The sequence below is a fragment of the Colletotrichum destructivum genome, chromosome 4 (assembly GCF_034447905.1).
Source record: "Colletotrichum destructivum chromosome 4, complete sequence".
NCBI lineage: Eukaryota > Fungi > Ascomycota > Sordariomycetes > Glomerellales > Glomerellaceae > Colletotrichum > Colletotrichum destructivum.
The window spans coordinates 4,895,951-4,909,082 of NC_085899.1; the positions used below are offsets into that span (position 1 = coordinate 4,895,951).

Here is a 13,132-nt window from a genome sequence, read left to right on the forward strand (position 1 = left end):
CACCAAACCGGGCTCGGAGTGGGTTTGACCTGATGTAATTGTTGACGCATGTCACTCGACAGTACGTACTGTCGCTACGCTAGGGCGATGAGATTGGTGGTAATTTGAGCTGGCTCTTGTACTTGTACCTGAGGCAATGGAATCTTGTTGGAAGCTGCGGGTAAAGTCCCCTTCTCCACCACCAAAGGTACTTTCTCGGTCTCCTTACAGTGTATTCTACCCATGCAGGTATCTTGGTACCCAGGTACCTCTAGAGCAACCCGACACAAACACGCTGCACACCACACCACAGCGGAGAGCGAAGCGAACAGTACCCCGGACACACTGCTCGATTGCATAATGATATCGTGCTGCCCACACACTTACGTCTACACTCCCAATTCTGGCCTCGACACAAACAGTCATTCATTCACTCTTCACCCTACTCCCCTTCACCCTTTTTACCCCGTAGAAGTATCTCTTCCCGTCTTCTTACGACAGTCGGACGCCTCATCCTGACTGCCCCGGAAACACATACATTCAACACACAAAACACACACGGCAGTTATCGCATCCTGCAGCAATCTGCAGCAACAAACGCACAACACCCCGCTGCGTTTGCCGGAAACCATGACGTTTGGCGACATCATCGCCCGCCGACCATGGACTCCGAGCCGCCTTCCCTTCCTCTCGAGCGCTCCGTCTCGCAACATAGCGCAACGTCCATGAGGAGCGCCCGATCCTCCACCGTACGAGCCAAACGATCAAAACTAAATTCCCAGCCGTCAAGCTCCGCAAGCTCCATCGCCGCCTCCGAGGACAAGTCCCTGACGAGCTTCCCCTCCATCCCCCCCGACTCACCCAGGGCCGACCACGCCTTTCCCCTGGACGAGGAGGCCCCGGAGCCTGAACCCCCGGCAACCGTCCGCAAGATCTCCGACACCAGGCCCGGTCCCATCTCCTTGATGGGCGGCCTGACCGGCGCCTCCTCTGCTGAACAGGCTGCCCGCGACGCCCTGTTCGAGGACTCGCCCATCTCGACCCACAAGATTCCCGGCGCCCTGCACCATGCTGATGACGAGCATATCGGGCGTCTGATCGCGAGGCACGGCGCCGTCGCCCTGGTCAGACAGGTTGCGACCGATCTGGCCCAGCGCGACGCCCAGATTGCCCAGCTGCGGAGGAAGACAGACGAAAGAGAGAGGGCTTTGCGCAAAATCATCCTGGAATGCGGCCTCTCCAACCTCGACCTCGAGACAAGGCTCAGGGCCGTTGAGAGTGAGGTCAAGACCTCCCGTCCAGGTAACCGTCGCAATGAGAGCGGCCTGTCCGATCTCATGAGCGATGCAATGCAGGATACCGTCATCTACAACGTCTTTGGTCAGACCGATATCAATGACGGCACCATCCGCGCCAGCAACCTCGCTACACCCTCCAACTCCGACGGAAGAGGAACGGCGAGAGGCTGGAAAGATTATCTTTGGGGCGGAACGAGCAGGAAGAGCAGCGTTCCGAGTAGCGTCAACGGCGACGATTCGAGGCCCGCCACCGTCGTAAGAGCACAGTCGAGTGCCGACAGGCGGCCCGGCCTGCAAGACGATCTCTTCTGTCCGCCCAGCGAGGGTGTCCCCCCCGAGAGCGTCCCGCCAAGAACCCCGAGCCGGGCGTCTAGCATCCAGTCTGGCCCGCCCGGTTCACGCAAAGTATCGACCTCGGTCGCGGCCAGCCTCATGAGACTCGTGGCTGGAGGTGCCATCAATACGCGCGAGGGTGGCCCCAATCGCGGAAGGTCCAACAGTGCTACCCAGCCGCAGTCGACACCGCGAGCGTCTTCGACTTCGAGTGCCAAGACCTCCCAGTCTAGCAGAGCAGTCTCGACGCAGGGCGGCCCGAAGGCACTCATGGCTATGCGCCGGACGGGAACAACCACGAATGCTACCCCGGCTCCCGCCACTCCCAGGACCCAGCCGCAGGAGAGGTGGGACACCATGGTGAATAGCCCGACGAACGCCGCCTCCAACCGACAGGAGAGCTACGGCCCCGTCGAGATGGATGCGATCCTGCCGCCTGAGACTCAGCCTCCGACCCTGACGCATATTTACAACAACTACGTCGGCACCGAGTATCTCACTGACCGCTTCGGCTTCATCTATGACCAACGTAGGAAGAAAAGGCAGCGTGAAGCTGCACAGATGGCCCGCCGCTTCAAGCAGGGCAGCCGCACTGAGATGCTTTCCAACGGCCGATCGGAATTGGCCTCGCCAATGATCGAGGAAGAGGAGGAGGTTCCGAGCCCCATGAGCGGCGAGGAGCGGCCAGATAGCCCGTCTTCAACCGAGGAACGCGCAGGCGAGGGCAGGCCTAAGAAGTGGCAAGATTATCTCAAGCTAGCGACGTTCCCGACCGAGCTCTTGTCTCACACCCCAGCCCTCAGCGCGCCCTCTCTCGAGGTGCTCGAGGGGGGCGATCTGGGGATGAAGTCGCCTGGACTCATCGCTGCCGACGAACGGGGCTTCGTTCCCATCGCGAGCACGACAACCTCCGTTATCGACAGCGAGGCGACACCTCCCGTTGACAAGGACGCGGCTGCCGGGATGGTAGTCAGGGATGATACGGAGCCGGTGAAGTTGCTGCTCCAGCATATGGGCGAGCTGCACGACTCCTTGCAGAGGGAAAAGGCTGCTCGCTGGAACGAGTTCTTGCGCAAGGTGAGAGCCGAGAGAAAGCGAGATGGGGAGGCCGCTGCTGCCGCCGCTGCCGCCCTTGCCGAGGCCCGTTATGAGCGCCCGGCCATGAACCTACCTGAAGCTGCCCTTGCCGACGGCGAGCTGATTGGAATCACCGCCCTCGGGATCAAGGGCAAGGTCGGACGTGCCAAGAGGACCGAGCTTCGGAACCTGGTCCTCGGTGGAATCCCCGTCAATTTGCGTGCCAAAGTCTGGTCTGAGTGCTCTGGCGCAACCGCCCTGCGCATTCCGGGATACTACCAAGACATCATTGCTCGGTCGGACAAGGACGACGACCCGCTGGCAGTGACCCAGATCGAGATGGACATCAACCGCACCCTGACAGACAACATTTTCTTCCGCAAAGGACCGGGCGTGGCGAAGCTCAAGGAGGTCCTCAAGGCCTATGCACGTCGAAACCCCGAGGTCGGTTACTGCCAGGGCATGAATCTCATTGTAGCCAACCTGCTGTTGATTATGCCGTCGGCAGAGGACGCCTTTTGGATTCTGACCAGCATTATCGAGAACATCCTGCCGTCGGGGTACTACGACCATTTCCTCCTTGCATCGCGCGCCGACCAGCAAGTCCTACGCCAGTATGTGGCGGAAGTACTCCCGAAGCTGTCGCAGCATCTGGACGACCTCGGCATCGAGCTCGAGGCACTCACGTTCCAGTGGTTCCTCAGTGTCTTCACTGACTGCCTCTGCGCCGAGGCTCTCTTCCGCGTCTGGGACGTTGTGCTTTGCATGAATGACGGAAGCACCTTTTTGTTCCAGGTGGCGCTCGCGCTGCTCAAGCTCAACGAGCCGCAGCTCCTGCAGTGCGACACGCCGGCGAGCGTGTACACTTACATCAATCGCCAAATGACAAATCACGCCATCAGCATCGATAACATGATCAAGGCCTCGGACGGGCTGCGGAAGGAGGTCAAGCGTGAGGACGTCGAGGCGCGCCGGGACAAAGCCATCCAGGCAGAGAAAGACGCGGCAAGGCAGAGAGACGAGATGAACACGGCGAAAAAATCCTCAAAGGCCAATAGCAACGGTAATGGCCATGGTGGCGGGCATGTAGAGAGTGAGGCAGCAGTGCCAGAGTCGGGGTCGGATGTTGAAACCCCGATGCCGGTGGAGCAGGAAGAGCAGACGTGAGCATCGAGGTAGAGGCAGCTATCGCGGACAGCTGCGAAAGGGAAGCCACAGTGATGCATTTAAGGTGTTTGAATGGACGTTCATGATACCCCCTCTATCCGATTGGGAAGGCACACAAGAATAGCGTCTTTAGGTTTTTATTTCTTCCAATAACCACACAAATACACAATCCTTTTAGTGATGAACTCTCTACGTTCCGTGTTCTTTCCAAGATATTTATGTTGGTACCACCGGTGAAGGCAACTAGCTGTCTGTGAAGCCAGCACTTGAAGTGATATATACCGTCTGCGTAAAATCGTCACATCGTACACACTCGTCCATTACAGCTTGGCCTTGCCAGCCTTCCATTCCGCGACAAACTTTTTCCCAGCGGCGACGCGCTTCTCCTCGAGCGCTTCCCTCTGGCTCCAGATCTTTTCCGTGGTCTCGTAGTTCTCCTTGGCGAGGACGTAGGCGCTCTCCTTCCACATCTCGGCCTTGAGCACGGCGTAGACGCCGGACTTGCCCTTGGCGGTCAGCTTGCGGTCGGCGATCAGCTTCAGGGCCTCGTCGAGGCCGCCAAGGGCGTCGACGAGCCCCGCGTCGAGGGCGGCGGGGCCGGGGAAGCGCTTGGCCTCGAGGACGATCTCCTGGTAGACGCGCGGGGAGGCGCACTTGATGCGGAAGATGGAGGACATTGGGGGCTTCAGCGGGGCGCCGAACTCGAGCTCGTTCATGCAGAGGAAGCCCTTTTGCGGGTTCATGACGCGGTAGTCGTGGTGCATGGCGGTCATGAAACCGCCGGCAAAGGCGTGGCCGGGGATGAGGGCGACGGTGGGCATGGGGTAGGTGAGGAAGCGGTGGAAGAGGCGGTAGAGGGTGTCGGGCCAGAAGTTCGGGGTGGCGAAGGCGTGTTCGAGGTCGAGGCCGTTGGAGTAAAATTTGGGCACGGCGGAGGTGGTGACGAGGACGCCGACGGGGTGGGCGAACTCGACGATGTCGAGGGCGGCGAGGAGGGCGCGGCAGAAGGGGGTCGTCAGGCGGTTGTCCGGGGGCGAGGACCAGGTAAGGAGGTAGACGAGGGGCGCCGGCGAGGTGCAGACGATGGAGCCGCCGACGTGGTCGCCGAGGGGGGCGATGGGGACCGTGAAGAGGGGGGTCTGGGAGGCCATGGTGGATGTGATGATGGTGATGATGGTGGTGATTATGATGGTGATGAGTGGGGTGAGTTGGTGAAATGAGACAACTTCGGGGGACACGGAACAGTTGTAGGTGGTGGATTGCAACTGATTTTGAGTATCTCAAGGTTATGAAGCTACTTAAAGGTGGGCTTGATTATTCTGGCAGACGGGGGGTTTGATACCACGGAGTTGAAGAGATCGGCGGACGGAGGTTCCTGGGGGGGAGGAGGCAAGCAAGCGATTCTGACCTCGGCTCGGTTAAAGAAGGGGAATAAGACCTCAGATGACGAAGAAGACACGAGGTGCGGCGGCAGTTGAGACTCCCAAACTCTAAACCCTCTTGATCAGGATGCATCCTACGTATCCCAAGCACTGGCGCCAATGCTCCAATCAGCCGTCTGTGGGATAGTCGCCCTTATTGTATCCGTATTTACAGAGGACGACGGGCTCTCACTTTCACATGTGACTGACCAAAAGCGACCACTCCAACTCCAAGAAACTGGAGAGACGCCAAGCCGGCGCGCTTCTGATGCACCCCAGATCCGTCACGCTGCCGCTCGCTTACCTGATGCTGGTAGCTGAAAGTGTACCCCGGCCCAAGACCAGCTATATTATGTAAGACAACAACACCCACTAATTTGTTATCCAATCAGAGCCTCTTAATCATAGAGCTACCCCAGTCGGCAACGCAACTGACGACCCAATTCGCGTACCGCTGGCTCCAGTCTCCAGTGCAGTGTCAGGTCCCCGTGTCGTCTCGTCTCGTCTCGTCTCAAGCCGCATTTCTGTCCTCTCGGGAAAAAGAGACAGACTCGACGGGGGGATCTCTCTACTGCACCTACTTCCCCAATTTTCTCCACGACACAAAACCTCTCCAGCTATGGCAGAAAAGGACGAGGGCCAGAGGACCATCGTCTTCTTCCACCCGGACCTTGGTATTGGCGGCGCAGAGCGTCTCGTCGTTGACGCTGCGGTCGGCCTGCAGAATCGCGGCCACAAGGTCGTCATCTTCACCAGCCACTGCGACCGGAGCCATTGCTTTGAGGAAGCCCGTGATGGTACGGCACGACCGACCCGTTCCTGGACTATCTATGCGGGTCAGGCGGTTCTTGCTGACAACAATTTTCCCTCGCAGGAACCCTCGATGTCCGCGTCCGCGGTAACTGGATAGTGCCCCCCTCGATCCTCGGCCGCCTGACCATCCTCTGCGCCATCCTGCGCCAGCTCCACCTCCTCGTCCAGATCTACCTCACCCGCGAGCTCCAGTCCCTCGAACCCGACACCTTCTTCGTCGACCAGCTCAGCGCCGGCTTGCCGCTGCTGCAATACCTCTCGCCCAAGGCGCCCATTCTCTTTTACTGCCACTTCCCCGACATGTACCTCGCCCTCGGCCGCGAAAAGTGGTGGAAGCGCCTCTACCGCGTGCCGTTCGACTGGGTCGAGGAGTGGAGCATGGGCTTCGCCGACGAGATCGCCGTCAACTCGGGCTTCACAAAGGGCGTCGCCACAAGGGCCTGGCCGCAGCTGGCTAAGCACAAGGACTTCAAGGTCGTCTACCCCTGCGTCGACGTCGCGCCCAAGAAGAGCGACACGGCCAAGCTGATTGGCGACGGTAAGGTCAAGGACAAGGATGGAAAGGAGGACGAGGCTATCTGGACGGACAAGAACATCGTCCTCAGCATCAACCGATTCGAGAGGAAGAAGGACATTGCGCTCGCCGTCAAGGCGTTTGCGTCCCTAACCGCCGATAAGAGAAAGGGCGTGCGACTCGTCATCGCCGGCGGCTACGACCTCCGCAGTATCGAGAACTGCCAGTACCATAAGGAGCTCGAGGAGCTGGCAGCGTCGTACGGCCTCGAGACGTTCACGGCCAAGAACATCATCACGGCGCTGTCGGCGCCGGCGCACATCCCCGTACTGTTCCTCCTCTCCATCCCCTCGAGCCTCAAAGACTCGCTTCTCCGGTCGGCCAAGCTGCTGGTGTATACGCCCTCCAACGAGCACTTTGGCATCGTGCCCCTCGAGGCCATGCTTGCCGGCGTCCCCGTGCTCGCGGCGAACACAGGCGGGCCAACTGAGACGGTCGTCGACGGCGTCACGGGCTGGCTGCGCGAGCCGGGCCGCGTCGAACAGTGGACGGCGGTCATGGACGAGGTGCTCAACCGCATGAGCCGGGCCGATCTCGAAAAGATGGGCAAGGTCGGCGAGCAGCGCGTGCGCACCGGGTTCGGCCAGGAGAAGATGGCGGAGCGCATCGAGAGGATACAGGACGACATGGCGGCGGCGCAGAGGGTGCCGCCCCTGATGAACGCCGTGCTCAACTTTTTGGGCATTGGTATCTTCTTTGCGCTGGGCCTGGTCACGTCGCAGATGTTTGCCAATGCGCGGGAGAAGAAGAGGGCGTGAGAAAAGGGGTATGCCGGGCGCTTCAGTAGTTTATTTTGAAAATTAGAGAAAGGATCTGTACGATACCAGGGCCGTCTAGTGGTGAATAGAGTCGTAAAATTAGGCAGTGATTGGGGTCGTCTCTGAAGCTCTGGAGAGCAGTGAACAGATCCCCCACATGTCCCCCGCCTTCCAGTCTGTTCCAATTCCACGACCCCCACGTAGCGGGGTAAGTGAACGAGTGAACGCCGGCAGATGTCTGTCTCACACCTTCACCTCAAGTCGGGCCACCCCATCGCACCAACATTGTTTGATACATCATGTCATCCAAGGGCGTACCAGAACCGGCCATGTCCAGCCGTGCCGTCCTTGTCGACTTATTTTCCCGCAGCATCTCGGCGTTCCAGTCATCCAAAGATGCGTTCCGCGTAGTCTGCACCCTGCCCCGACGGACAGCGGGCCACGACGACGCGTCGCCGCGGCCACCGAGGGAGGGACGGCCGCCGCGGCGGGTGAGGAGTCTCGTCGTGCTGGATTCGTCGTTCAACCCGCCCACGCTGGCGCACATGCGCATGGCCGTCTCGGCGATCCGCGACTTGCAGCGGGGGCGGGGGGAGGAGGCGGCCCAGGAGAGGACGTCGGGCGTGAGGCTGCTTCTGCTTCTCGCCGTGAACAATGCCGACAAGGAGCCCAAGCCCGCGGCGTTCCACGTGCGGCTGGGGATGATGCGCGCCTTTGCCGAGGACTTGCTTGACGAGCTGAGGGGTTCGTCGTCTCAGGGCGAAGGGGAGGAGAAGCCGGGGCAGCCGGCAGGAGGGAAAGAGGAGGAGGAGGAGGAGGAGGAGGAGGAGGAGGAGGAGGAGGCGGCGGGTATCGACGTTGACCTGGGGCTGACGACGATGCCGTACTTCCACGACAAGAGCCAGGCCATCTCAGATAACGGGTTCTACGCCGTGGAGGGGGAGGGTCCGCAGCAGGTCTACCTCGCGGGGTACGACACGCTGATCCGCATCTTCAATCCGAAGTATTACAATGCCGCGAGTCCGTCGGCGACCGATGACGGGGAGGGGTCGGGGGCTGTGGCTGTGTCGCCTATCCGACAAGCACTTGACCCGTTCCTTGAGCGGTCCAGGTTGCGGATCACGATGCGTACGGACGATGAATGGGGCGACGAGAGGGCGCAGGTCGCTTACCTCGAGGGGCTGAGGAACGGCGGTCTGGAAGAGGTCGGCGGGTGCGGTGCGTGGGCTGAGAGGGTCGAGATGGTCAGGGGCGTCGGGGAGGTCGTTAGCAGTACGAGGGTGCGGGAGGCTGCGAGGAGCGGCGACGAGGATGCGTTGGGACGGCTGGTTGGGAGGAGGGTGAAGGAGTGGGTGACGGGGGAAGAGCTGTATCGATAAATGTGAGGGCGATGGGTGAAGCCCAAGTTGGCTTCTGGAGTTTGTTGATGGGGGGGGGGGGGGGTTCACGAGTTCACGTTGATTTGAGCGTTCAGCTTGGACATCACCCTCTGAAGATCTTGCAGAAAGAATAGCGGATGGTCCCCTTGATGCTTCCATCCCAGCGAGGCGATCAATTGTCGGCCTAGTTATTCCAAGTGACTCATGGGTGAAGAAGATAACATGCTGTATAAAGGCGATGCGAATCTTCGTTCCAGATTCTTGTGCAGATGCTGACTGAAAGGCGTCCTAGGACCAGAACGCCCGTACTGGCACGAAGATGGCTGATGAACATGTTCCACATTCGTGTCGTCTCTTCATGATGAAAATGGGAGACGCGGCATACCGCATATCTTTAACCTTAGCATCGACGTCCCCTCCGTCTTCATTTGTTCAACCTGCTCACCCACCATCGCCCTTTCAATCATCGAACATCGCCCGTCGACAGTCGACCGTCATACAAACGTGCGGATGTAATAGGGAAACTTTTTCTAAAAGAGATGCCTGATTCTTCCATGCCTTCCAAGGCATCTCTCTCGCTCAAAATCCGCTCTTGCCTCCATTCCACGATGCGGATTTTTGCAGCCCTCAGCGTAGGTACGTACCTGCCGCCTCAATTTTTCACCGTCCCCAATTCCCATTGGCCTGCAGGGGCTACTGATCCGTACCCCACCGCAGACCCACTCTACCACCTTCCTGACCTCTATATAAACCTCCCGACCGACCGCATCTCTTAGGATTTTCTCTTCTTCTTTTTTCTTCATGTCGACAATACTTCAGAGAATCATTTCTATAGTATTCGACCCTCTCTTGGTTCCCTAAAGGAGCCACAGATCCCACCCTGGTTGATGATTGATATCCTCGACACCCTAGAGTGAAGAACTCTGGTTGCTCTCGAACCCCCCGCAAGGGGGGCGGCCCGGTTTCGACTGGTGCTGTATAGAAAGCGTATGATGATCTCGTCCCCGTTCGCGGTCTTGCCTTCGTGGCGCGCGGATGGGGTGGGTGTCGATGGACGTCTGACAGGCCCTGACTTTTTTCTCTTTTTCGTTGCGGGCTGGAGCTTGCTCTGGACGTGAGGAAGATGGGAGACCCTTTTTTTGAGAAGGAAAAACAAACCAAGTGACAGTTTTAGCACTTCACCTTGACTACACTCCGAGATACACCAATGCTCTACCATGGTCTTTCTCTATTTTGGTTCAAGGAAGATTGATATCTTTAGCCCATTACTCACCGCGGCTTCCCATTACACCATGGAGGTCGTGGTCCACAACCGTGGCTAACATCTCAATATCCAGCAATTCGTGTGAATAATTTGAACCTATAATTCCAGCTTTAGCTATAAGCCCAACCCGTCGCTCCATATGCATCGTACACCCAGAGACACTGCTCCGGCATGTCAAACAACCCAGTGGGGTCGTTGATGGAGAGCGTTGTCTCGACATGGAATGCTTGCGATGAGCAAAGTTTCTATTTTCGTCAAGGTCGTCTTACTGGCCCCAAACGTAACGTCGATTCAACGACGGCTTTTGATGATGTAGCCTAGCTACCTATTCTCCCACCACTCAGTACGATCTCCCCGAGGCGTAGCTCTGCGGCCGCCCAGGTTCGTAATACCCGTACGCCAGGTCGCCACCATCGCGCTCCTCCCTGCGCGGGCTGGGCGCGGGAGCGTAGGCCTCGTATGTGCGCGGCGTTAGGGGCATCTCAGTGTACGTCTCTTGCCCCGGGGCACCCGTGTATCCCTCGCCAGCGTACCACCCATTAGCCTCCCCTCCACTTGGGTACGGCGCGCTGAGGTTGGTTTCGCTCGCGGACCTAAGCTGCCCCTCGCTTGCGGACCTGAACTGCGCGGCAACGTTGGCTGCCTCTCGCGAGAGTTGGCCCCAAGCCGCGTGCGGCCTCAGGAACCCTTGTGCCGGGACGGGCGAGGGCGCCGGCGCAGCAGCAGGACCAGCCGCCGGCGCCGCGGGGGCCGCCGAGACATCGAAGCACGCGGCGTGCACGAGGACGAGGCCGGCGACCTTGACGAGGGTGAAGACGACACTGAACAGCGAGGAGAAGGCCCACAGGCCGACGATGGCGGCGGCGGCGGCGAAGCCGGACATGATGCTCTGAGTGGAGGCGTACTTCCTCACGCCCAGGTCACGGGCGAGGTCGCGGCCGTTGTAGGACTGGATGAAGAAGCCGAACTTGACGACGCCGAACAGGGCGGCGAGGACGAGCCAGTGCGTCGCCAGGAGGGTGCCGACCAGGAGAATGAGGTAGACGTTGCTGTGGCGCGGCAGGTTCGTGGCGAGACGGTCGTGGAGGACGGCCTGCGAGGGCGGCGGCGTGAGGTTCTTTGGGTTGATGAGGTTCGTCACAGGGGTGTCCGGCAGAGGACCCAGCTCGAAGGACGACGAGGAGAGCTGGGGCATGGACTGGAACGCGGTGAAGGCGCTCTGGAGGTTGTTGATCATGGCCGAAGGGGAGAAGGCGTTGCAGGGGACGACAGCGGCCGGAGGTTCCGTCGGCGACGATGAGGCGCCGCCGCCGCTGCGTCGCTTCTTGCGATGCATGTCGCGCGAGGGGGGCGGTCTGGCTGAGCGGGAGCGGGAGCGGGAGCGCGATCGGGAGCGGGCTCTTGATGATGATGAGGGGGCGTCGTGGGCCCTCGCGGTCGGCCTGAGAGAATATTCAGCGACGTCCCATCTCGACTCTCGCGCGGATGAGGTCGGGTAGCCGTAGGGCTCGCGGGGCGTGGGGTAGGCCGAGTCCCTCCGGGAGGCAATGTGCTCGTCCGAGTATGAGGATCTAGCCATCTTTGTTCCTTTTTTTTCGTTTTGGAGGTTGTCCCGATATATTTGATTGATGCTCAAGAGTAAGTGGAATGAGACAATAGGGGGGTCGAGTGAACAAATGCAGTGGTGAGTGTGCTGGGCGATCGAATTCCAGAGACGGGCGAGGAGAAGAACAGAGGGGGGTTTTCGGGTCACACTCACTCGCGGGCCACCCTATGTATGTATTTCTCCAGAAGTTGAAAGTTGAATGAAGGAGGAGAAGCTGGGCGAGCAGAGCAGAGCAGGTCAGCAACAGGAAAGATTCGTGTCTCTCGGGAGTGTGAACAGGCGCGGGTGCAGATGCAGCTGAGCCCGACACTGGAAGCGATTGGTGGGGGAGGGAAGCCTTTGGGTGGAGCCTCATCCGGATGCCGGCCCTTGGCGATCTACAACTCTCCCTCACTATCTCCTCCCTCTTTGTTTTACATTCTCAACGGGGTTCTTTTTCTTTTCTTTTTCGACCACTTACCTAGTGACGATCGTTTGAATGATTTGATAGAGTTGTTGGAATGAGAAGATGATGCATCCGGCAACCTCGGCGCTTCTACAACCCCTCAGTGTCAAAGCAGCCGTGGTGCTGATTTCGTGTCAGAGCTGGGACGGCCCGTTAGCTTCAGGGGAGAGAGGGGAATGTTGCCAAAAGCTGCGTCATCACGGCCCATGAAAATTCCGGAAATTTTCTGGAACCCTTCCAGAACATCAACATCAGAGCTCTGAGTTCTTTCCAAGCATGGGACCTCGGTCCCACGACATTGCGTGTTTGACACCGAAGAGATTATGCACAACATGTCGCTGCTCATAAATTCGGTCGGGGGGCTTCAGAAAACCGACTGCACTGCAGGCCTGATATCCTCTGAGAGTCTCAAAACCATCCATTATATTTATACTGCCCTGTACTCTGTACCACACCAGTACTGGGGCTTTGTACATTAATTTGTCTCATCGATCGTCTGTCAAGCATTGGGTTTGGGGACTGGAGGCATTGCCCGGAGTTTGTGTATCCCTGGACACAGCCGGACTGGATTCTGCAAGTGCAGCACACCAGCGGGCCAGCCGAGTTTATGTCTGAAGCTCAAGAAAAAGCATCTGAGGCTGAGTGGTGTATCGCCTCGCTGCCTTCTTCCTTGTTCAGTTGCTAAAGAAGACGGATAACCGGTTGCCTGATTGGTCAAAGATCACTCGGGGGCGGAAGGAGACAGACAGCCCCCCAGTGGCGACCAAGCAGCTCTTGTAGGCCCAAGTCAAAATAACAAAAACATACAACACCAGGTATTCGCTGGTCGTCACCGACCCAACTACTAATCCGGCCCTCATTGGCTTATCTATGGGAGAGCGGACGGGATCCCGAGTTTTCCAATGGGTATGGTCGTATGTGATCGTTTGAGGAAGTTGAGGCAACTTAATCCAATGCTGATTGCGGCTACCCTCTCGACCCAACACCATCGCAAGGCGATAGTGACCGCAGTAAGGCC

At 58.8% G+C, this 13,132-nt stretch overlaps 5 protein-coding genes across 5 annotated transcripts; 3 read left to right on the forward strand and 2 right to left on the reverse strand.

Moving 5' to 3' along the window:
* Positions 1–641: 641 nt before the first annotated feature.
* Positions 642–3,854, forward strand: CDEST_07421 (Putative Rab-GAP-TBC domain-containing protein; the record flags this gene model as incomplete). Its single annotated transcript, XM_062923580.1, has 1 exon — positions 642–3,854. The coding sequence occupies one exon, from the start codon at positions 642–644 to the stop codon at positions 3,852–3,854; it is 3,213 nt and encodes a 1,070-aa protein (XP_062779631.1).
* Positions 3,855–4,173: 319 nt separating this feature from the next.
* On the reverse strand, positions 4,174–5,272 carry CDEST_07422 (Putative enoyl-CoA hydratase/isomerase, ClpP/crotonase-like domain superfamily). Its single transcript, XM_062923581.1, has one exon. It carries the CDS (start codon positions 5,003–5,005, stop codon positions 4,175–4,177), a length of 831 nt encoding a protein of 276 aa, XP_062779632.1. The 5' UTR covers positions 5,006–5,272; the 3' UTR covers position 4,174.
* Positions 5,273–5,894: 622 nt separating this feature from the next.
* CDEST_07423 (Putative glycosyl transferase, family 1, mannosyltransferase ALG2) lies at positions 5,895–7,420 on the forward strand (the record flags this gene model as incomplete). Its single annotated transcript, XM_062923582.1, has 2 exons — positions 5,895–6,072; positions 6,150–7,420. 2 exons carry the CDS (start codon positions 5,895–5,897, stop codon positions 7,418–7,420), a joined length of 1,449 nt encoding a protein of 482 aa, XP_062779633.1.
* Positions 7,421–7,719: 299 nt separating this feature from the next.
* CDEST_07424 (Putative rossmann-like alpha/beta/alpha sandwich protein) lies at positions 7,720–8,799 on the forward strand (the record flags this gene model as incomplete). The annotated part of the gene is made up of 1 exon (XM_062923583.1): positions 7,720–8,799. The coding sequence occupies one exon, from the start codon at positions 7,720–7,722 to the stop codon at positions 8,797–8,799; it is 1,080 nt and encodes a 359-aa protein (XP_062779634.1).
* A 1,326-nt stretch (positions 8,800–10,125) lies between these two features.
* Positions 10,126–11,938, reverse strand: CDEST_07425 (Putative prenylated rab acceptor PRA1). The gene has a single exon (XM_062923584.1). The coding sequence runs from the start codon at positions 11,640–11,642 to the stop codon at positions 10,404–10,406; it is 1,239 nt and encodes a 412-aa protein (XP_062779635.1). The 5' UTR covers positions 11,643–11,938; the 3' UTR covers positions 10,126–10,403.
* Positions 11,939–13,132: the final 1,194 nt, after the last annotated feature.

Coding starts and splice junctions, on each gene's coding strand:
- CDEST_07422 (XM_062923581.1), bottom strand. CDS start 5,005: ATGGCCTCCCAGACCCCCCTCTTCACGGTCCCCATCGCCCCCCTCGGC.
- CDEST_07425 (XM_062923584.1), bottom strand. CDS start 11,642: ATGGCTAGATCCTCATACTCGGACGAGCACATTGCCTCCCGGAGGGAC.